This window comes from Microcaecilia unicolor, chromosome 13 (assembly GCF_901765095.1).
Source record: "Microcaecilia unicolor chromosome 13, aMicUni1.1, whole genome shotgun sequence".
NCBI lineage: Eukaryota > Metazoa > Chordata > Amphibia > Gymnophiona > Siphonopidae > Microcaecilia > Microcaecilia unicolor.
Genome location: NC_044043.1, coordinates 13,329,328 through 13,354,354, shown reverse-complemented (window position 1 = coordinate 13,354,354; position 25,027 = coordinate 13,329,328). Strand labels below are relative to the sequence as shown.

The following is a 25,027-nucleotide window of genomic DNA, read 5'->3' as shown; positions in this document are numbered from 1 at the left end:
CATCAACAGCATTTCAATCTATTTAATTGCTCCACATCCTTATATACATTTGTTTATGCCACGTCATTACGTACATCGTCTACCTCACGTATGCTAGATATACGAACGGCTAAATAGTGCTTCTATTTTACTTCTCCATATATATAGGCACGTAATGACGTTCTTACGTATGACAGACACACGGATGACTATAGAGCGATCTGTTTTTTTCATTTCATTGATCAGCTGATACCAGCGTCATCCAGGGTTTGCGAGTTTCTTTCGCGCCTTTTTTGTCATTTAAACTGTCATGTAATTCAGGTTTTCTTTCATCATTACCTTTGAGATCACCGCGACAGACGGTCCATTTGCATAACGGTCTTTTTTAAGGTATGTGTCTTGAGCTCTTTTTTCTTTCTCTTTTTAAACACATGCGGCTCGCGGCTCTCGCGCCGCCGCGATTTACCACATTTTTTTAATATTTATGCAGTCCGTAGTTTCTTTTCTATTAACAACACACAATATGGAGGTCCTTTTCCAATATATTTGTAGCCAATTTTATGTTTTGAGCTACTTGAATGTTCCAACCCCGGACCAGTGCTGCACAAAGGTTTAATAGGCAGATTATATACTCTCTCTATTTTATCTAATTAAACTACTTGGCGTGTCTCAATGGCTAGATCTCTATATATATATTTTTGTCACGTTCATACTATCCTTCTTTTTGTATATGCATACATTTTGAGCTACTCTGATGTTTCAATCCCGAACCAGTGTTGCATAAAGGTTCAATAGGCAAATCACATGTTTTTCATAAATGTTTATTCACATCATTTTTATATGGTTTGTTTTTCCATTTAAATTTTCTTTGTTTTCTACAGACCAATTTTAGGATCTCACTTGCAGATCCTTGGAATCTTTTAGCTGCGTTACGAGATTACTTTTGAATTATCATACTTAATCTCAATTTGACTAATAAGGTTAGTTTTTTTTCATTTAACCTCTTACTCCCATGTATGTATATATATTTGTTTTTTCCTTATAAAGGTCATTTAATATATTATTCAATACATACATACATGTATAGTTTTCAATAGGCCTCATATTTACATAATCTTATTTATTTATTATTTTTTTATTTGTGATATTGATATGTTGTTTTCATAATCTATATATGTTCTTCCTTCAGTATAATTCTGTTTGTATAATATTATCATTATTATATTATATATATATTTCTTTGAGATTATTTTTGTGATATATATATAGTTTTTTTAAATATATAATTTTTTGATAATCTATACATGTTCCTCTTTCAGTATAATTCTTTTTGTATGTTATTATTATTTATTTCAACATTTTCATATGTTTAATTTATTTACCAATTAATTCATTTATTTACCGTTTGTTTATGTTTATAGACTCCTGATGTAGGCCTTTCGGCCGAAACACAACGTTGTGTCGAGTCAATTTTAATGTGTTCTTATTATATCATTATTTGTTTAAAGATTAATAAAATTTTGTTTTTTTATCAAAACAGTGCAACCAACACAGACTGTTTCTAGTCTCACACTCAATCTTCTCTTAAAAAAAAAAAAGAAGTACAAATTACACTCTCCCCCAGAAAAATCCAAAGTGTAAAATGCCAATTGCTATTCTTACAGAGACCAATATTCAAAATATCTAGGTGCCTAACTCTGCCTGAAAGAAAACTACCCTCCTCTCAAACTGAGATCCTAAATTTGGGTTCTCTTGCTTTCTCTCGCTTTTTAAAAAATTTAATTAGGCACTTAAAGTGAGCTGGTCTAGATTGAGGGCAACCGCACTAGTGACTCCCAGCATGGCAAATGTGATGCAGCCCATTCAATTCAAATGGGCTTCATTACATTTGCTGCATGGAAATCACTAGCGCGATTTAGCAAAAGGGGCCCTAAAGCACTGCACTTAAGTGGTAAATAGCAGTCTTAAATTTAGGAGCATCAATTTTAGAAATCTAAAGTAAAGCACCTATCTTCTCAAAACCTACTTTTAAGTTCAGCTGAATATTTTTCCTAACATCAGGTTCTGAAAACTGAGGAGCCTGGTAGAGAATGACATGAAAACATTAAGTTGCATCAGAAGGCAGGACCCGGCAGAGAGAAGGCCCTAGAGCAGGTCTGTGGAGATCGCTGCTCAGCTGCATGAGAGATACCGTGGTGGGAAGGGGGAGGACAACAAAGTGCTGGACCCGTGGGGGAGGGAGGGGGCACTGAAGGGGCTGCTACAACCATGGGGGGGGGGGGGGGCTAGAGGGAAGGGAGAGAAATGCTGGACATGTGGGGAGGGAGGGGGAGCTGGAAATGCAGAAGAGGGCTGCTGGACCTGCGAGGGGGCTGAAGGGGGACTGTGGGGAAGGGAGAGAAGTGCTGGACTGTGTGTGTGGGGGGGGGGGGGGGGGGAGGCTGGCTGGAGGGAAGGGAGAGAGGCTCTGGACTCATGGTGGAGGGCTGGAGAGAAGGGAGAGAGGTGCTGGACTCATGACCAGGCAACAAAAGATAAAAAAAATAATTGTATTTTCTATTTTGTGATTAGTGTCACGTCTGTGGCCGTGACCCCTCTCTGACTCACCGTATGTCCTGTGGTCAGCTTCTGAGCTGGCTTCTGTCTGTTCCTTGTGAGTTAATTCTGTCTCTGTCTCAGTGTGCTGGCTGCATTAGATTGTCTGTGTGCTGTCACCCGTTCCAGATTTCAGCCCAGTCCAGTCCGGATCTTCCGGGCTGCCAGACTTGCTTGCTTGGATTGAACCTACACAGCACCCGTAGTTTCCTGGTGATGATTGCAGCTGAGCACCAGGTGCTGCTGAGCTTATTAGCCATTCTGAAACACTCTGCTTTGCCTTTGCATCGCGTCTAAGGCCCTGGTATGTTGGTGCTTGTTGCACTTCAGCCTAGTTTGATTCCTGTTCTAGTTCCTTGCCTGATTCTGTTTAGTTTATGTGTAGCTTAACTTGTACTGTCCTAGTCTTGACTCTTGTTTGTATTTACTGTGTCTGGTTCTGGGTTATCTGTGTTTCTTGTTTAGTGGCTGCCTGGCAGCTTTTAGTCTGTCTTTTGTTTTTCAGTGTTTGGTTCCCTGCTGCAGTGGCTGTTTACAGCTTTCAGTCTGGTCTTTTGGCTTCTCATTCCCTGCCTGGCTGTCTCTGTATAGTCCTCTCCCCTCTGACCCTCAGTCCTGGTTCAGCCTAGTGGGGTATCCAGTCCTGCCTTGCCCAGTAAGCCCTGCCGGCCACCTGCAGCCAGAAGCTGAACTTTTGGTGAAAAGTGGCCAAGTGCAGGTGAAGTTTAAGGGTGCCTGCTCTGCTTCAGTCCTGCCTGTTTGCCTCTGCTGCAACTCCAGTCCGGAGTTACAGTCTGGTTCTGCTTAGTCTCCGGTGAAGGGTGGTTTTGCCTGCCACTGCCGCTCCTCGGCAGTGGCCCAAGGGCTCACAATCCAGTTTCCAGCTATGAAAATGTGACAATTAGAATATGTCATATTTGAAATGTATATCCTGCCAGAGCTAGTGTTAGACATGACTGGGGCCCAGGGCAGAAATCTGAGAGAGGACCCTACCTGCTCGTGCCTTAGGGCTATCTTTGGCCAAGGGGCAGTTTCCCTAGTTGCACTCTTTTAACACCATCCCTGGCGGGGGGTCACGTGATGCCACGCTAGGAAGTAGACGTGGACGAGGAGATCTCCCGACTCCCGATCCAGCAAAAACGGCCAAAACCGTAGCGTAAGCTGACAAATTGTGCCCAAATCTCCAGTATTGGGGGAAGAAACGGTGCAGCGACTAGGAGCGGAACCTTAGACACCGATGGCGACCAAATCAGTGAGGAAACAAGGGGATAAGCAAAAGGCGCCCGAGACACACAAAATGGCGGAAGCTGAAGGCGGTGGTTTGAGCTGTGTGTGTTCCGTTTGGGTATCAGAAATTGTCTCGGAAGTAACTCAAGTGCTTAACTCCTCTTTGGACCAAAAATTTCAAAAGATCACTGATAAACTTGAAATGATGGACTGCAAGATGGAGGAGCTCAAAGGAGAATTCGCCGTGCCATGTCAGAGAATATCTGACGTGGAGGATCAATTGCAGAAACTCACGGCAGACAAGGAGGCTTTGAAATCAAGAGTAACAGATTTAGAGACTAAGCTTGACGATCTCGAAAACAGATCCCGCAGATGGAATCTAAGGCTGGTAGGGCTAACGGAGGCCATAACGGACATTGAGCTAGGTACCTTTTTGGAAGATTGGTTAACGAGGACTCTCCAACTGCAGTCCACGGCCGGCCCAATCCGCATCGAACGGGCACACAGACTAGGCCCCAGGAGACCAAAAGATGCAAAACCGAGAATAGTCATCCTGAAATTGCTCAATTACGTACACAAAACAGAAATTTTGACAGCGATTAGAGTAAAAGGCCCACTGACTTACGATAACAAAACAATCCTCTGTTTTCAAGATTTCTCAATGAGGGCCTCGCTGCTCCAGAAAGCATATTCACCGATCTGCTCCACGCTGCATAAACGGCACGTGCAATTTGCACTACTATACCCAGCCAGGCTAAGGATCTTCACGGATGGAAAAGCCACCTTCTTCGACTCACCTGAAGCAGCTCAAGACTTCTTGAACAAGCATGAAGCAACATTACGAGCGGCAAAGGAGTGACGGAGGGAAGCTATGATTTAAGCCAGATCTGACGAGCCCAGTTGGTTTTTGACGGTCAGAGGCATTTCACGTTTGGATTAGACATTGTGGTGGATATGAATAAGAACCGCTTGTGCGACCTAGCTACTAAAGGAGAGACCGCAGAACTGCAAGGAGAAGAATTTATAGAGAAGGAACAGATTTGCAGATCTGTGATGATAACCGATGGATTATAATAATATTGAAGGAGTTTTAAAGAGGGGCAGTAGAAGTCCAAGTGAGCAACGAACAGAACAGCGAGGATCCTGCCCCCTCCCTGAGAGATTGGCTGAGTTTGTTGTGGGTTCCTGGAAAATGGCTGGTACACATTATAGGTGCACCATTATAAAATCACAGCTCAGGAGACTTAAATGCTCAGGCCGATCCAGGGACCCACGTGATTGTAGGTTGCGCCAGGAGTCATAGATGTGTAAGCAAGCTGACTGTGACAAATGCTATTTACTGTTTATCTGTTGGGGGAGTTGGGGATATGGGACTGCACAAACAGTAAGGGGGGGGAGGTAGTTAGATGTTATAACAAAAGGAAAAAAGGTAAAAATGATATAAATGTTCTACTTGGTTGGTATCAGTTGACATTGTTTATCTTGATTCACACAAAGAAAGATATTACGAGATCATAGGGAAAGGAAGATATGAGAGACACAGCTAAACAATGGGAAGGTGGAGAAGGGGAAGGAATAAGTAGCAAGAGGAAGGGGGAGTTGTAGATGGAAGACACATATAAAGAGGGAATCATACAGTATAATAGTTCACGAGGTGGGACAGACTAATGCGAATGGAGATTGACAATAAAAAAAAAAGTATCATATCAAGTTCCCACGTTACTAGAGGATGACCTCACGTTAAAATTATAATAAAGTTCACCAACTTAGTATGGCTGGAATTCAGGGACAAGTTAGCTGTAAACACTAGGTAAATATAGGGGGCACTTTGAGGAAGGCCTACAGAGGAACGAGATTGTTTTGGAGAGAGAGGAGGGGGCTCTCTATCGAAGTGACCAGTGAAGTTATACTCGACACAGAAAGGCTGTGGACGGGTAACCCTCAGGGGAGGTTTAATATAGAAATAGGGGAGGGGAGGGAAGGGAAGGGGATAGAAGAATTAGAAAGGGGGGAGGGGTATAGAGGGTAGGGAGATGGAATCGACTCTGCATGGGATGGGTGACCGGGGCGTGTCGGCGTCTCCGGGAGGGGAGATCAAGGAATTAATAAGGACAAACCCAGAAGTTAAGCTAATAAAAGGGGGGAGGTTGGAGGCTGGGCTGACTCTCCCTCAAATTATACTGGAGAACCAACTGCCTAGGAGAGAACCGAAAGGAGAAGGATGAGACCCCTACGATTTGTTTCATGGAATGTGAGTGGGGTCACTTCCCCGATTAAACAGCAAAAAATACTGCAACTCTTGAATCGACAGAGGGCAGATGTGGTGTTTCTGCAAGAGACACACCTATCCTCGGCAGAACACGCCAAATTTAAGAGATGGTGGGTAGGACAGATACTAGAGGCCCCAGCACAAGATCGTAAAGCAGGGGTGCTAATACTGTTTAGGAAGACGCTAGACGTCCAAGTAAAGAGATGCTGAAAGGCAGCGGATGGCAGATATGTGATAGCCCAGGTAGCAATTAACAACAAGGACCTATTATTGACAAATATATATGCCCCTAATACGTATAATAAAATTTTTTTTCGGTCGCTGGTCCACAAAATCAACAAATTAGAGGGAGCCCCAGTTGTGCTTGGAGGGGATTTGAATATGGTCCATGATCCCAGTTTAGATGCCTCACGACGGAAACGAGCTGAAAAGGGGTCCATTATAAGAGGAATTCCACTACTATGTGAAGCACTGGATCTAGTGGATGTGTGGAGGCTTCTGAATCCAACCGAACGTGATTATGCGCACACATCTAGGGCTCATTCGACTCAATCTCGGATCGATTACTGGTCACTATCGAGCACTCTATTCTCTCAGGTCCAAGATGCGGGTATTGGGCCTTATGGGGTCTCTGACCATGCCTATATTTGGTGGACTATGCGGGCTCCCCAGGGTAAGCACTCACAATTCCATTGGCAATTTCCTTCTGGCCTCATACAAGATAACAAGTTCAAGGAACACATAGCTAAATAATGGGTGGATTATCAATTACATAATGCAGCTCATAGGGCGGACTCAATATTATTCTGGGACACTGCTAAAGCGGTGTTGAGGGGGGTCACTCTGGCATATACCAGTCACAAAAAGAAGATGAAGGATAGGGACATAGGCGCCCGGTATAAGAGGCTTGGGGAGGCTAAGCCTCCCCAGCCGCATCTCTCTCTCATCCCCCCGGCCCCATGCCATGCCCCCGATGCACTGTTTATCGGTCGCAATCTCCCTCCCTGCAGTCCCTATAATTAGCATCGCATCTCTATCCCTCTCACTCCCTCCAATGTGCTTTAGATCGCCCATAGTTGCCGGTAGCGGCACCAACCTTATTACAGCTTGCTTCGGGGCTTCTCAGCCTGACGGCATGACGTGCCCCGCCTCCTCTGACCAGCCTTCCTGCTTCCGCGAGGGCTGGACGTATCATAAGGAAGGCTGGTCAGAGGAGGTGGGGCACGTCATGCCGTCAGGCTGAGAAGCCCCGAAGCAAGCTGTAATAAAGTTGGTGCCGCTACTGGCAGCGATGGGCGATCTAATGCACATTGGAGGGAGTGAGAGGTATGCAAGTTTCAATTTTTCTAGTATTGCTGCACGCTGAGTCTGACTTCTTGAGGTAACTTTCCAGTTCAGTATTTTGCCTTCATATCTGTTGTGTCATGTGCTTTTCATGTGTGATCAAGATGCAGTAACATAGTAACAAAGTAAATGACGGCAGAAAAAGACCTGCATGGTCCATCCAGTCTGCCCAACAAGACAAACTCATATGTGCTACTTTTTGTGTATACCCTACTTTGATTTGTACCTGTCCTCTTCAGGGCACAGACCGTACAAGTCTGTCCAGCACTATCCCCGCCTCCCAACCACCAGTATTCTGCTAGCCTGTAGTATTTGCAGCCCTTTTTGTTTCACTAGTTTGTGTACTGGTGTTTTAGAGCCCGGTGTAATTATAGTGCTGCCTTTCCACGCATAAGGTTGTAGCTCGTCCTGTCCTTGGAATTAGTGCTGTTATGGTTTGGTAAGGTTATGAGTGTGTTTTTGCACAAGTTTGTGTATAGTGTTTTGCAGTGGAGAGATTGTGTGTTGGCCTTACTGAGGTGGCACCAAAACATCAGAAAGGGTGTAGAGCCTAAATCATGACACACTACCTCTTGAAGGATCTACATATAGTCGTTAATAAAAGGAGCTCATTGTGAACACTATCCACCCTAAAAGGGTGTTTTGTGGCTGTACATGAGAATTGTGATATTATGATCCCTTGTTTCATATTGTTGACGGTCTGTATTTTCCGTATGGGTGGTATATTAGGTTCTGCCCAGTGTAATATTTATGGTACAGTAAGGTTCTGAGTGTGTTCTTGCACAAAGTTGTGCATAGTGTTTTGCAGTTGAGCGATTGTGGTTAGAATATGCTTTGAGCAACCACTTTATTCTTTGACATATGATACATATCTAATATCTAAATTTAATAAAAGGTATTAATTGTGATTATTTTAGTTTTACTTATTTTTTTTTCTGTGTTGTCAGATGATTATGGATGTAAACCCCGCCCCTGGCCCCACCCCTAACCCCCCCAAACAGTTGGGCCACTGACCGCCTATGGATAGGGAGATTATTCGATTGGGGACTCAGGTAGGAGAGGCTAGAAGACAATGGGGAGCAAACCCTACCTTGCAGAATAAAACAACTCTTATGGAGTTACAGGCCTCACTTAACACACGATTGCATGCTAGGGCCATTAAATCCATGCAATATTACAAATACCAATTATATCTCCATGGAAATAAACAAGGGAAAATGCTGGCAGGTTTGGTTAGGCAGAAATTGGGAAAACAGAAAATCTTACAAATTAAGAACTCGAGAGGGGAATTAGTGAGATCAGATGAGGAAATAGTAGAAGTATTTCGGAAATATTACCAAACATTACCGACGGAAGTGGGGCTAGAAGGCAAGACATATTTAGATGGGAGGGAATTGCCAATTTTAAGGGACTCTCAAAACTTACAGTTAAATCGTCTGATTACAGAGGAGGAAGTTGGGAGAGTCATACAGCAAGGGGCCTTGTTCAAAGCTCCCGGACCGGATGGGTTCCGTTACAAATTTTATAAAATGCTCAATTACCAGATAGTACCAGCACTAACGGCTATGTTTAATAAATCAGTAGAGCTGGGGGAAATGCCGGCTTCATTAAAAGAGGTTAGGATGGTGGTACTATTAAAACCAGAACGGAACCCAGAACACCCAGCCTCTTACAGGCCTATATCGCTTTTAAATGTGGAAGCCAAGATGTTGGCAAAACTTTTGGCCAATAGATTGGCAATCATCTTGCCCACATTGATAGAAGAAAGTCAAGCTGGGTTTGTGAGGGGTAGGACTATTGCAGCAAATATGAGGAAAATCCTAGCTTCTATGGATTGGGTGGAACGACAGAAGACGCCTTCTCTGCTGATCAAAACTGATCAGCAGAGAAGGCGTTTGATAGAGTAAGTTGGGAGTTTTTGTTTGCTACATTGAAGACCTATGGTTTCGGGGGCTGGTGGGTTCGGGCAGTGGAAACTTTGTATAAAGAGCCATGCGCAAGGATGTGGGTAAATGGGACTACATCGAGGTGTATAGACATCCAAAGGGGCACGCGACAAGGCTGCCCGCTCTCACCCCTGTTATTCATACTGAGCATAGACCCTCTTATCAGGGAGATAATATCGAACCCAGATGTTAGAGGAGTGAAGATGGGCAAGCAGGAATTCTAGATATCAGTCTTTGCGGATGACCTTCTGGTCCACCTGACTGCCCCTAGAACATCTCTTTCTGAGTTGATGGATCTATTCGCTGAGTTTGGGGATTTTTCTGGGTTTAAACTAAATTTGGAAAAATCCTTGGCATTGCCCACTACCTGTCAAGTTAAACATCAATGGGAGGGTCAATTTCCCCTGAGATGGGCCTCACGCCACTTTAAATACTTAGGTGTCCATCTTCCGTACAGGACAGGCCCACTTCAAGATATGAATGTGTCACATTTGTTGGAACAGACTAGTCAATCTCTTTCTCAGTGGAGGGCACTGCCGATATCGCTGTATGGGCGCATTCAATTATTTCAGATGATCCTGTTCCCCCGTTGGTTATATATGATGCAACAGTTACCAATTAAACTCACTAGGAAGGAAGTTACAGTCCTATATCGTATGGTGGGGAATTTTTGTTGGCAAGGAAAGAAGCCAAGAACCCCATTTCGACACCTGTTGGGGGCATGGTGACAAGGCGGCATGGGCATGCCGGATATTCAAAGTTATAATTGGGCATGCCTCCTTCGGCACCTGGGGGATTGGATACTAGATAGTCAGATATACACACCTAAGGGGCTAGAACAGGCAATATATGGCCAATGGAATGTTTTCTCCCTGATTCAATGCCCGAGGGTTAAACTCCCGGCAGAGTTATGGGACTGTTTCCTTCTAGAATCGATAAGGATGTCTTGGAACTACTTGGTGACACTGCTACGGGGTAACCCGCGGCAATCAAATCAGCTGCCCCTGGTGGGAAATGTAGACTTCTCCCCTGGAAATGATAATATAAGCTTCCGGAGGTGGGAAACTAAGGGATTGAGATATGTAGGCGATATGATGAATGACGAAGGGCAAGTTATAACGTGGGCCGAGATGTTGAGTTCAGTAAAGATGGATAGTCGAGATTTCTTTGCTTACGGACAGGCTAAACATTATATCCAGAGTTTAAAATTGGGGGAACAAGGATCTGGTCTTCGGCAAAGCCTGCTGAACTTTTATGAACCCATTCAGGATACAGGGATGTCAGTTTCCACTTTGAAAAAAGCTTTAGAAACTATCCAGGTCATCAGGGAAAAAACAGAATTAAAACAGAGGTGGGGAGATCCAAGATGGCCGCTTACAGAGCTGTTGTACCAGACGTGCTCAACTTGCTCTTTCAGGACGCTGCGAGAGGGCTTTGATTCCCTATCACTATGGGGAAAAGGAGAGGGAAAACTCGGGTTAATCCCTCAACTCCGAGTGCAACCCACCTTCTACAGCAGCCGACGCTTGAGCAATTTGGTGTGGTCTCTGGCCCGAGTCAAACATCTTCCCCTGCTATCGGAGCCGGAACTAATGAGCTGGCCGACAGTGTAGACGGGGTCTCTTTCAGCCCTGTCATGCGCACGGCTCCCCCGCAACCAAGAGGGTTGGAAGCTGGAGAAAGTCCTGTGTCACAGCTTCCCACAGAGGAGCTGAGAGAGCAGGGAGGGAGCCTTTCTTCAGCAGTGTTAACATCTAGGGCTGAACCGGTAGAAGAGCAGACTGTGAGTACACTGAGGCAAATTGCTAATGCCCCCCCTCTGGCTTTTCAAGTGGAATGTGTTAAAAAACCTGCCCTGGTGACATTAGAGTCACTTTGGGATCAAACTGCTGCTTTGCATTCCTCTTTACAACAACAAACAATAAAGAACTCAGCTGAAATTAAGTTGTTATCTCAAGTTGCCCTCCAGCAAGCACAAACAACTAATCAACATACTTCTAAAATAGAACAATTGGGAGAGAAAATGCAATCTTTGGAAGTTATCAGTCAAACCTCAATTAGGGATAAAAATGATATGTTACGACGTTTAGAATATCTTGAAAATAAATCAAGAAAACTTAATTTGAGATTCACAAACTTTCCAAGATCTCCCTTAATTTCCCCGATTGATATGGTGAAAAAATATCTGACTGAGGTATTAGGAATGCCAAGTGATTTCTTACCTCCTATTGTTCGGGTACAATATCTACAAAATAAATCAAATTCAAAGACTCTCCAACCGAACAGAGGAGAAGCGATGAACTTGACATCATTTCTTTAATCATCTTTGGAAGTAATTTCTCAGAGGTTGACTGCTTTGGTTGTTTTTGCTTTAGAAATGGACCGCGACGCAGTCTTAAGACTTTCATTTAGACATTTAGAATCTACTTTTTTTGGATCTAAAATAAGAATATTCCCTGATATGGCTAGAGAGACCCAAAAAAGACTGAGTGCTTTTTTAGCACTACGTCAGAGGACTCTGGCACTTGGAGCAAATTATATGTTAAAATTTCCTTGTATATGCAGAGTATTATATCAAGCCAAATCATTTCAGTTTTTTGATCCTAAACAGTTAGAGGAGTTTTTAGTTTCAAAAGAGTAGGATTACCAGACCATACTGTATGATATGCTTAGGGAAGGTTTACTTGGTAACAACAACCCCACTGTAAAAACTTTGTCCTTTTTTTTTCCTGTTCTCTTCTTGGATCCTATTACTTTATATTTCTGGTCGAAAGTAGAGTGTAAACATTTCAATTGTAATAGATATTAGAGATATTGTAAATTTTCTCATATTGTAATCTTCTCTTGTGAGTTGTTAAATTTGGATGAAAATTATAAATACAATATTAAAAAAAAACAAAACAGAGGTGGGGTAGTGATTTAGGTACACCGGCGGAAGAGATGAATCTAAACCATTTAATAAAGAGAATACCGTCAGGATCGATTAGCGCAGAATTACGCAAATGCAATTTTCGAGTATTACACAGAGCTTATTTTACACAAGAACGCCTCTTCAAGGTGGGAGGTATAGACTCACCCATTTGCAAGAAATGCAACCAAGGTGTTAATTTCTTTATACATGCGTTCTGGAACTGCACATATATTCAAAATTTTTGGAGGGAGGTGACCACCTACTTGGGACATCTGGGAGGGAGACCAGTCCCAATGTCCCCTAAAGGACTCCTACTAGACCAATATGAGGCTTTCGGCCAGCAAGATAAACATTTTCGTCAATTAATTAGGAAGGCGGGGATGCTGGGTAAGAGATCAGTGTTGGGAATGTGAACCAGCGACCAAGTCCCGTCATATTGGCAATGGAGAAATAAATTACACACTTTGATGTTATTTGAACTGCAATATGCCCGCTTGACTTATAAGCGGAGGAAGATGTTTCTAGCTATCTGGGATAAATATATCGGATCTCTGTCCCATAGAGCCCGGAGCTGGGTATTAAATTCATTTCCGGATTAGGGGGGGGAGTAGATTGATAGACGCTGGACGCTCCCTGGGATGGCCGGAGGCCTTGCGCGCTCAGATGATGCAGAGTCGATTGGGGGGGGGGGGGGGGAGGGTAGAGGTAAATAGGATACTGGGAAGAGAGAGGGGGGAAGGGGGGGAATGGGGGGGGGGAGTAGATCTACAGCTGACTGATGGATGGTTAGGTTTTGAGATGGTGAGGTGCACAGGTTCTCCTCAATTTTCCTTTTTCTTTGCAATATAACATCCTTCACGGAGAAGGCTTGGTTCCTCCTATGTCAATTTTGAATAGAATTGTGCTCTAGTTTATATATAGAGGAACCCAAGAAGGGGGGGGGAAGGGGGGAATGAAAGATATAAAAGGAATTCATTGACGATTACAAGGATGTGGGCACGATTTGATGACAGCTGTATTCTGCTTGGTGTTGATGTTTCACATAAGTTGTACTAAATTTGCGTCAATGAATATGATTAAATATAAATATAAAAAACACAGTGGGGGGGGGGGGGGGGGGGGGGTAAAAATGTAAAAAGTTTGATGACAGTAAGTAGAGATGTTTATTTGTTGTGTTTCTACCGTGCATGTTGCAATATTGTATTGAAATCACTGTATTGAGGTGGACTTGTCTTTCTTGACTTGTCATCAATAAAAACCGTTGAAACATAACACCATCCCTGGCAAGTATCATCTTTATATTTTGCACAATATAGGAGGAAATGCATCGCTTTCTATTTTTTTGGTGGTGTACTACATGCAAGGTGTGGCTTTTTGAGATTTTGGTTTATGTTTATCATTTTTGGTCAGCTGTTATATATCTGGCAACTGTGTTGTGTGTATGTGACCAAGTGTTCTGTTAGCATGAATCTTCTATGTAGCATTCTGTAGTAATTTGGCTTGTTCGTGCAGGGGATATTTCTGAGGGAGAAGGGGAGACAGGGTTTTTGTTGATTCTTGTACAGTATTGTTTATGATTTATAAAATGACAGTTGTACAGAATTTATACTTTAATAAAATGATTTAAATATAAAATCATAACTGCTCGAGGCTTGTGTGGATGGGATCAGACAGAGCTCGCAGGGATGGGGCGGGGACAAACTTTGTCCCTGTGTCATTCTGCCTGGGTTAGGATTATTATTATTATTGGCCTCATAGAAATTACTCTTAATATTAGTTTTACTGCAGAGGCTGGCAACTGCGGTCTTTATCACAGACTATGCAGGCACAGGCGGTCAGTGGCCCAACTGTTTGGGGAGGCTAAAGGGGGTGGGGTTAGGGGTGGTGCCAGGGGTGGGGCTTACATCCATAACTGTCTGACAACACAGAAAAAAAAATAAGTAAAAGTAAAATAGTCACAATTAATACCTTATATTAAATTTAGATATTAGATATGTATAATATGTCAAAGTAAAAAAGCGGTTGCTCAAAGCATATATTAACCAATGTAAACTATTCAAAAATGTTATCAATTATTAAACACGGCTATTTCCATCCATGGAAAATCCCAAAATGAAATGGTCACATTAGTGAAGTAACATCCGGCGACTAGACTTCACATCATAGGTGTCAATGATCTGCTCAGGGTTAATATCTCCAACAAGATCAATGTTCAGTAAACATAAAGCTGTCAGTCTTTCTTGACCCATTGTGGATCTCAGCCAGTTTCATACACATCTCATATGAAGGCAAAATACTGTGTTGGAAAGTTACCTCAAGAAGTCAGACTCAGCATGCAGCAGTACTAGAAAAATTAATACTTAAATGCAAAATATCACAGATGTACATTTCCAAAAGCTGGCATATTCTGAATAAAATACTTTTTTCTATCTTTGTTGTTTGAGCATTTAGTTTTCCTATTCGCTTTGGTCCCAGTGTCTTCTGTTTCATCCAGTGTCTTCTATCTGATATTTTTTCTCTCACCATGTCCACATCCTCCTTTGTCCTTATGCGTCCTGTCTACCATCTGTAGCCCTGTCCCTATCCTTCGGTGTTCCGATACAGCTCTTACATTCAGCAGTTTTCCCTCCATCCATATCCAGCATTTCTCCTCACTACCCTCCATCCATGTGCATCTACTTCCCTCCCCTCCCATCCATGTCCAGCATTTCTCCTCTCTCCCTTCCCCTCCATCCGTGTGCATCTGCTTCCTTTGTCTTTCCTTCCCTCCATCCCTGTCTGACATTTCTCCTCTCTTCCCTGCCCTCCACTCCATCCATGTCCAGATTTCTCCTTTCCATCCCCTCCATCCATGTGCATCTCCTTCCTGTCTTCCCTCTCCTCCATCCATCCATGTCCAGCACCTTCCCTCTTTCTCTCCTACCCTTCCATCCAGTGTCATCCCTCTTTCTCTCTCTATCCTTCCCACCCATTACCCTCTCCCAATCCTTCCATCCATTGTCTCCCTCTATCTCCCCTTCCTTCTAGACAGTTCTCTCTCTCTCGACCCTTTTCCATTCAGCATGTCCTCTCTCTCCCCATCCTTCCAGTGTCTTTCCTCTTTCCCTCTCTACCCTTCCATCCAGCGTCTTCCCTCTTTCTCCCTCCTTTCATTCAGCACTTCTCCATCTGACAGATAGGGTCTCCCCCAGTTTCTCCCCAGCAGCTCCTCTCTCTCTCTCCTGCCCATGTCCCCTCGTTCTCTCCCTATCTTTCCACTCATCTCTCTCTCTCTATGCCGGTCCTTTGCCCCCGGAACGGGAAATTGACGTCAGCGGGGGCAGAGGACGGCAGAGCCGACAGCGCATGCCTGAAGGCTGCTGTGGCCCCGCGCTTCTTTTTGTTCTTTTGCTGGCTGTGGAGAGAAGCAGCGGTTCAGTGCAGTGCTTGTTCCTGCTGCCGCTCAACAGAAGCGGCGGCGGCAGCAGAATTCAGTGGGACTCGAGTCGGGGCTACATTTGGAGGAGGAGGCAGGCGGGGAAGGTCACAGCTAAGCCTCTTATACGGGGCACCTATGTATGCAGGTACTCTTGTTATGGTATAAGCCAATCATCAGAATTAAATGTGTAGCATGATGTTGTGTTGGATCAGATACATATATATACACCAATATATTTGTGCAGCTTTTAAAAATATATTTTTGACACTGCAGCAGAGAGAATAGTTTCATTTCAAGCCCCTCTTTCTCCATCCCTTTTTCTGGGAACTTCTGATAGCAGGGATAGTCAATTACAAACACTTAAAGACAAAAGAGAGATATATAACTCTCTCTGCCCTCCCACCTAAAAAGACTGAACAAAAGCTTGACTAAGGTGGGTACCTGGACGCTCATCAGGACATCTCTGAAAACCAAAGACCCAAGAGACAGAAAGTCTGGAGAAGCCATTGAAGACAAAGAACTCAGAGGAAAAGCATAAACAGGACATTTGCTTGTCAAAGGTATACCTGCCCCTCCCATCAGCTTTCAGACATATGCAGAAAGGAAGGACTTGTAATGTGTATCTGCTCCAGAGACTGAGCAGGAAGCCTTTTTACATCAAAAGACCATTTGTCAGCAAGATCCAGACAGCAAGTCTTGTGATGTCATAAGACATGAGACCAAGATACCACAATGCTTTGCAAATGCCCAAGGGTCGTGTGGAAACCAGGACAAAGATCCACATGGCATATCCTCCTGCAGCTTGCAAGATATAAAAGCAAAAGCTGTTTCCCCAAGATTCAGATTCTCTTCAACTGCAAGCAACTCAGGAATCCACTCACTGCAGAAGCCCTCCTGTCCTGAACATATGCTTATCTAATGCTGTTCATACTGTGTAACAAGGACTTGTAAGTAACATAACTTTTGATCTAGACCTGCTACCTTACCTTACTTAAGCACAGATTATCTGTAAAGATCTCTTAAAACCTACCTCTCGTGTGCAATTGTATATTAAATCAACCGTTTTGAAGCTAAAAATACGGTCTCTTTGTGTTCTGAGTATATGGTATCTTTTATATATACTTAATTTATTTAATTTATTGCAATTATCACCTTTGGTGATTTGTGGAAAAATTAATATCCTAAACTTATAAATACAGCACCTGCTCTTAAATTATAAACAGTAGCGAGTGCTCTAGAGCTCTTTCCCCCAAGATAAATCATTTCTTGTAACACTCTTAATATGATAAAGAAATATGTATAAAAAGTAGACTTACTCGAATAAAAGTTCTCAGCAGTGCATTTGCTCCCTATAGTCCTGACCTGTTCTAATCATCTGCTGACAGAATTTGTTTTTTTGCTTTCTGTTTAGGTAATTAGCAGAACTTCCACTTTCCATGTATGAAAACCATTTACCTGGGTAACCTGGCTGTCAAATAATTGCCCAGTCCTAATTGTCTTTTAGTATGGTATAAAAAATGGGGAGGGGACATGTATAGGCCGGGGGAGGGAAATAATTCATATGAACTGTATTTTTGAATCTACGCATGTTAACTTGTAAGGAAAAAGTAAAGGGAGAAAAAGCAGATACTTTATCTCAGAACAATTTTCAAATGTAACACATGCTCACACTTTTCCTATGAGAATTCATTCAAAGTCTGTGAATAAAAGTAGCAGTGGACTTTGCATCAATATGAGGCTTGAAAATTGACCCCATTCTATACATTTTTTCTAAGTCAAACACATGAGACATACTTCCATATAGTTTCCTATGCACATAAAAATATCTCAAGCATATTTATTTTTAATATCCTGAAAACCTGATCGGTTAAATGTGCCTCTAAGACACAGATGAGAAACACAGAGACTTAAATAATTTCTGCCAATATTCTCCTGATATATTTAGGCGCAAGCACAGCTCCAGAGGGAAACTCTCTGGAGTTTCGTCTGAAAATGCAGGGGCTGGCTAGATTAGTACTCTCAATCTTTGCACCTACTTTGTAGTGGGAAAAAAAATCCATGGTTGGAACCACATGCAGGAATTTCAAAATGAAATCCCCATGTATTGCAGATTGTCTACACCTTGCCCCTTCCCTCTTCAGAATGCAGCCATATGTCAAACATGGGTACTTTTAATTGTAGGGGGGGACAGTTTTCAGCCCCCTCTTTTAACTGGTTAATTGCTTGGTTATCTGGGTAAAATCATTTGAAAATTGCCTTTTTAGACTGGGCTCTTCAGTAAAACTGCAACTGTGAAACTGTGAAATGTATTCTTTGAGTAATTTCAGGAAAAGAGCTGGCACTTACTGGATCAAAGACCAACATCCTGCAAAGCAGATGAACAGCTTCATGTGTAGCTTGGCTGGACAATGTATAAAGAACAGGAAGAGATGGCTAGAAGATAAAACAGCATAAAAGGATTAAGATCACTTCCGAACAGCACTACAAGGCTTAAGCCCCTCAGCTCTAACTGATGCTACTACTAATTTCACTAAGTTTATATAATACAAATACTGCAGACCCTGCCACTTTTTTTTTTTTTACATTTGTTTTATTTTCCAAAATGTAAACATTCATTGGTGAAATGTGAAATCTACTTATAATAGAAACTCATAGCTGATCTCTCCAAGTATTGTTTTTGTTGCTCAAAATGTGGACTCGTTCACAGCTCCTGTACTCACGTCATTCAAACAATAAGGGAAAGGGAATGAGATTTGATATACCACATTTCTGTGGTTTCAATCAAAGGGGTTTACCATACTGTATACAGATACTTATTTTAAACTTGGGGCAATGGAGGGTTGAGTGACTTGTCCAGAGTCAGAAGGAGCTGCAGTGAGAATCAAACCCAGTTCCCCTGCTTCTTAGGCCACTGCACTAACCACTAGGCTACCCCTCCACTAGTTATTTAAACAGGAGTAACTAACTAGTGAAGCCCAACTTTTCAGCAGTACTTGAATATGTTATATGATAGTTATGGACTGCTGGTGGGGGGGGGGGGGGGGGGGAGACACTTCCTGTGCATTATTGAATACCTGGGTCAAGAAGTTCACATTGGTACCTCCAAGTGGTCAAGAATTTACTACATTGGCAGAATCTACTAATCTTCATGGACAGAGAAATACCCAGTGTACTTGAATATAACTCACCCTACTACTGAAAAGTGGCACAACCCAAGAAACATCCCCAAATAATGACTGATTGGAGACTCCATTATCAGAGGCATTAACTTAGGAACACAGTTCATGGGTTCCTACCTAGTGAAATGTCTTCCAGGATCTTCAGCTACAAGATGTACAGACCAAATACTGAAAGTGAACCAAGAACAGAGCAAGGCTTCAAACGCTGATGTTGTAATTCACCTGGGGACAAATGACCTGGCCAACAATAGCAAGTTTACAGCACAGAGAGCGTTCCAGAAGCTTGGGGAGGGACTGAAATCTTTGGTTCAAACTGTTTCTGAAGTAATTCCTACATGGGGGAAGGGAGAGAAAAGACTACGCAAAACAGTGCCATTCAATAAGTGGTTTGAGGGTGTAAAGAAGAAGGTTTTAGATACATAGGAGCATGGGGTAATACGTGGAGAAATAACAGGCTGTACTGTAATGATGGGCTACATCTTTCGATAATGGGAAAAAGGATCCTTGGGGAGAAATTCAGACAGTATGTTTCTAGACATTTAAACTAGAGGGTGGGGGTGACAAAAGGAAACAAGGTACTTCAGAAAGTCACCCCCAGAATAAACACGATGGCAGAGGGAAAGGTCATGTAAATACTGAAAACCACCTAAACTCACTAAGCACATGGAAAGCAATGAGCACAAATGCTCGTAGTCTAAGTAAAAAGGTTCAAGACTTGTAAGCCCTGATGTTTGAAGAAAACTTGGATATTGTTGATATTACAGAGACGTGGTTCAACAATTCCCGTGAATGGGATGTGACCGTACCGGGCTATAATCTTTTTAGGAAGGATAGAGAGGACAGAAGAGGTGGAGGAGTGGCGCTGTATGTGAGAGACAATATCAGAGTGGCTGAAATGCGGGGAACCTGGGGAAAGGAAGAAACTTTATGGATCGTCCTGGAAAGAGAAGACAGAACCTGTATCTACATGGGGTTATCTACAGACCTCCTGCACAAACGAAGAAGTTAGACAGGACCTGATAGAAGATATTCAAAAGATTGGTATGAAAGGGGAGGTGCTACTGTTGGGAGATTTCAATTTGTCTGACGTGGATTGGAACGTCCCGTATGCAGAATCGGAAAGAAGTAGGGAGATTGTGGATGTCTGTCAAAGTGCCTTGTTCAGATAAATGGTGACGGAACACACGAGGAAAGGGTCGATGCTGGATCTAGTGCTCATAAATGGAGGAAGTGTTTCCAATATCCAGGTGGGTGCCCACCTATGTAATAGTGATCATCACACTGAATGGTTTCATATAAGGGCAAAGGTGGAGTGTGGACATACAAAACTTAAAGTATTGGATTTCAGACGTACTGAGTTTGATAAAATGGGGGAATACCTGAAGGAGTTATTGGCGTGGGAAGGTTAAGGAGATGTGGAAAAACAGTGGTCCAAGCTAAAGGCTGCTATAAATATGGTGACTGATCTTTATGTGAGGAAAGTAAACAAAAACAAGAGAAGCAGGAAGTCTATATGGTTTTCCAAACAAGTAGCTGAAAAAATAAGAGCAAAAGAGGCTTTGTTTAAGAAATACAAAAGAACGCAACGAGAGGATCATGGAAAAGATTATCGGATTAAACTCAAAGAAGCAAAGAGAGAAATACGGCTAGCGAAAGTGCGAGCGGAAGAAAAAATGGCTAAAGATGTAAAGAGAGTTCACAAGACTTTTTTCAGATATATTGGAGAAAGGAGAAAAGATAGGAATGGAATTGCAAGACTGAAAGATAATGAGAATGGCTAGGTGGAGAGTGATGAAGATAAAGCAAATGCGCTAAACAATTATTTCTCTTCAGTGTTCATGGAGGAAAATCCTGGAGAAGGAACATGGTTGGCTGCTGAGGGAACATTCGAGAATGGAGTGGATACTGCGCCGTTTACGGGAGAAAGAATTTATAAACAGCTTGAGAATCTGAAGGTGGACAAAGCTATGGGCCACATGGGATACATCCCAGGATACAGAGGGAGCTCAGCGAGGTCCTGGTGGGACCTCTTAAAGATTTATTTAAAAGATCTTTAGAGATGGGAGAGGTACCGCGAGATTGGAGACAAGCGAATGTGGTTCCTCTCCACAAAAGTGGAGACAGGGAAGAAGTGGGAAACTACAGACCGGTAAGTCTCATATCGGTGGTAGGAAAAATAATGGAGTCACTGCTGAAAGAAAGGATAGTTAACTTTCTAGAAGCCAATGGGTTACAGGACCCAAGGCAACATGGCTTTACCAAAGGAAAATCCTGCCAAATGAATCTTATTGACTTCTTTGACTGGGTGACCAAAGAACTGGATGAAGGACGTGCGCTAGAAGTAATCCACTTGGATTTGAACAAAGCCTTTGATATGGTTCTCCACAGAAGACGCGTGAATAAGCTGAAAGGGTTGAACTTAGGACCGAAAGTGGTGAACTGGATAGGAAACTGGTTGACCGACAGGTGGCAGAGAGTGGTGGTAAATGGAATCCGCTCGAAAGGAAGGTGAGCAGTGGAGTTCCTCAGGGGTTGGTGCTGGGGCCTACTTGTGGGAGATATTGCTGAAGGGTTGGAAGGAAAGGTTTGCCTTCTTGCGGAAGACACAAAAATAGCCAATAGAGGGGATACCCTGGAGGAAGTAGAAACGATAAGGAGGGATCTACGAACGTTAGAAGAATGGTTGAGGTTCTGGCAGTTACAATTTAATATAAAATCCATGTATACTCCTTTTTCCCCATTTTGAATTATTTACTCCCATTATGCTGAGTGGAAAAATTGAAACCCATGAAGTTTACTTGTGCTTAAAAGAAGGTTTATTAAGCTTAGCTTGAACTCTCGTAACAGTACAATTATGCCTGTTTGCTTATACGCTTACAGTTGAAATACACGCTCTACAAAGCGTTGGACCCTTCATGTAATTACAACCTTAATGAATCAATCAATCACTCATGAGATCCACACAAACCATAAAAATTCATATGCGAACAAATCCACTTAGTCCTCTTATAAATTTACGATCAGGTGCTCCTTCTTCAAATAGCTTGCTCTCCTGAGGAGGAAATGTTGTGTCCATTGTGAGCTCCCTCGAGCTCGTTATCAGTTCAATTCACCCTTAACCACTGAGCGTGAAATCCTAACCGATTGATGATCACCACCATTTCAATGGCGAGTACTGGGAGTCTCTATGATTTGGTGTCCCACCCACATTGTAGGGTTGCTGCAATAAGCAAACTTACTAGGATGATTCAAGGAATGTTATTGTGTGCCTTTTGAGAAAGCGTTAATGCGAAACTCGGCCAGAGTCAAGGACGCACACTGGTGAAGACTCTGTCATATGCAGTGGATGCAGACTTCATGGGCCAGTCAGTTTAACCTTTGCAAGTTCTGGGATGAACTGATTGGATTGGATTACAATTTTGATTTTATATGCGAAACCATGAAGAACAGCAGAGGAGCGGGTTGGATACTGCCATATATTGAGGAAATCAAGAAAATTCTTCGTGTATTGATTGGTACGGATTTCAAGGTGTAAATTAATGTCACCAACCATAATAATATTGTCATTATTAATACAAGCATTAAGAGATTAATTCAGTAAGCTCTACCTCTGTAAGGTTCCAGTTTTTAGGAGGTCGATATAGTAATACTAGGCAAATAGATCTAGATAAGGAGTTGTCATTTACTGAAGAAGCAACAATATCCAAATTTGGAGATTGTGATTCAGAAATTGTTTTTACCTCAAAAAATTATTTATAAATGATGCCTAAGACACCACCTCTTTTCTTGGTTCTGGGAAAATGAAGGATGGAATACCCAGGTGGACATATATCAAGAATTATAGGATTATCTTTTGCATATAACCAAGTTTCAGAGGTTATAGCAAGATCAAACTGAGTTTCATTTATCTAATATTTATTTCAATTTTAATAGCAACCGAATGAGCATCGGCATACCATATAGGTAGATAGGAGTACTTGTTGGGACTTGATATAGGGACTTTAGTGAGTATACGTTTATTGTAAGAGACTGAGCCTTTTTTATAATGTTGCTTATATTTGGACCACTGTGATCCAGATATCTGGATGCAAAAGTAGAGGGATTATTTTGGTATTTAGTTGTTCACCTATAGGAATAATATCTCGGAGTGTGTATCACTGAGATATTATAAAAAGATTCAAAAACATTAGTGAAAATAGTTAGGTGTCTTGATAGAATGAGTAAGTTTATTAAACAGAATAACGACTCTTAACATGCTAATGGTGAACTCTGAAACAGGTATTCAATGATTGCGTGAGAGATGATTTGCATGATGTATGATGGAATAATATGAGAGAGACAACTATAGTCTAATGTAGTTCTGAAATAAAGTGAAGATACTTATTAACAAGTATTCTCCGAGGACAGCAGCCTTCATATTCTCACAAGCGGGTGAAGCCGATCTGCGTCGCCTGGTCCGGCATTTTGCCAAAGCTAAAAACAGAGCTTTGTAGAGCATGAGCTGCGCTCCACTGCATATGTGCGAATGCCTTCCCACCCATCATGTGAACGTGGTCTCAGCTTAATACTAAAGCAAAAAAAAAAAGTAAAAATGACCAAGGGGACAGCTCCAAGGGGAGGTGGGAGGGATTGTTAGACTATGAAGCATGCTGTCCTCGGAGAATACCTACTACAGGTAAGTATCTTTGCTTTCTCCGAGGACACACGGGCTTCAATCTTCTCACAAGTGGGGAATCCCTAGCATCCAGGCTCACCCAAAACAACACATATCAGTCAACTGGGCCTTGCAACGGCGAGCACATAACACAGATTAACTCAAAACTATATACAAGCTGAATGAGGGTGTAGCCTGGAACAGAAAGGGGGATGGAGGAGGAGGAGGATGGAGTTGAATTCTAGACCCCAAACAGATTCTGCAACACTGTCTGCCCAAACCGACTGTCGTGTCGGGTATCCTGCTCAAGGCACTAGTGTGATGTGAATGTGTGGACTGAAGACCACGTTGCAGCCTTGCAAATTTCTTCAATGGAGGCTGACCTCGAGTGGACTACCGACACAGCCATGGCTCTGACATTATGAGCTGTGATATGACTCTCCAAGGCCAGCCCAGCCTGGGCATAAGTGAAGGAAATGCAATCTGCCAGCCAAATTGAAATGGTGCGTTTCCCGATGGCGACCTCCATCCTGTCGGAATGAAAAGAAACAAAAAGCTGGGCAGACTGACTGTGGGGCCTTGTCCGCTCCATGTAATAGGTCAATGCTCTCTTGCGATGCAAGGTGTGCAAACTGCTTTCGCCAGGATGGGCATAAGGTCAGGGAAAGAATGTTGGCAAGACCAATCGACTGGTTCAGATGGAACTCCGACACCACCTTAGAGTGTGCACAGAGGACTACTCTATTGAGATGAAACTTAGTATAAGGTGCATTCACTACTAAGGCCTGAAGCTCACTGACTCTATGAGCTGAAGTAACAGCCACCAAGAAAACGACCTTCCAGGTCAAGTACGTATGACAGGAATTCAATGGCTCAAAAGGAACTTTCATCATGCTGGGTGAGAATGAGATCCCATGACACTGGTGGACGTTTGACAGAGGGCTTTGACAAAAGCAAGCCTCTCATGAAGCGAACAACTAAAAGCTGTCTAGAGATGGGCTTACCTTCTACAAGTTGATGATAAGCACTAATTGCACAAAAGTGAATCCTTATGGAGTTGGTCTTGAGACCAGACTCTGATATATGTAGAAGGTATTCAAGCAGGGTCTGTGTAGGGCAAGTAAGGGGATCTAAGGCCTTGCTCTCACACCAGCGGCAAACCTCCTCCATTTAAAAGAGTAACATCTCTTAGTGGAATCTTTTCTGGAATCCAGCAACTCGGGAGACACCCTCCAAAAAACCCAAGGAAGCGAATTCTAGGCTTTCAACATCCAAAGTGTGAGAGCCAGAGACTGGAGGTTGGGATGTAGAAGCAACCCCTTGTTCTGTGTGACGAGGGTCGGAAAAAACTCCAATCTCCATGGTTCTTTGGAGGATAATTCCAGAAGAAGAGGGAACCAAATCTGCTGTGGCCATTATGGCGCGATCAGAATCCTGGTTCCGCAGTCTTGCTTGAGTTTCAACTAAGTCTTTCCCACTAGAGGAGGAAACCATCTGACACAAGT

The 25,027-nt window shown here is 42.8% G+C and overlaps 1 protein-coding gene across 2 annotated transcripts in view; it reads right to left on the bottom strand.

The window, feature by feature from the left end:
* Positions 1-25,027, bottom strand: part of NLK (nemo like kinase) — a 470,815-nt gene that overhangs the window by 35,244 nt on the left and 410,544 nt on the right. For both annotated transcript variants that reach the window (XM_030222228.1, XM_030222230.1), the window contains exon 8: positions 18,036-18,122. In XM_030222228.1, the coding sequence (XP_030078088.1) occupies positions 18,036-18,122 (87 nt within the window). The remainder of the gene's footprint in view (positions 1-18,035; positions 18,123-25,027) is intronic.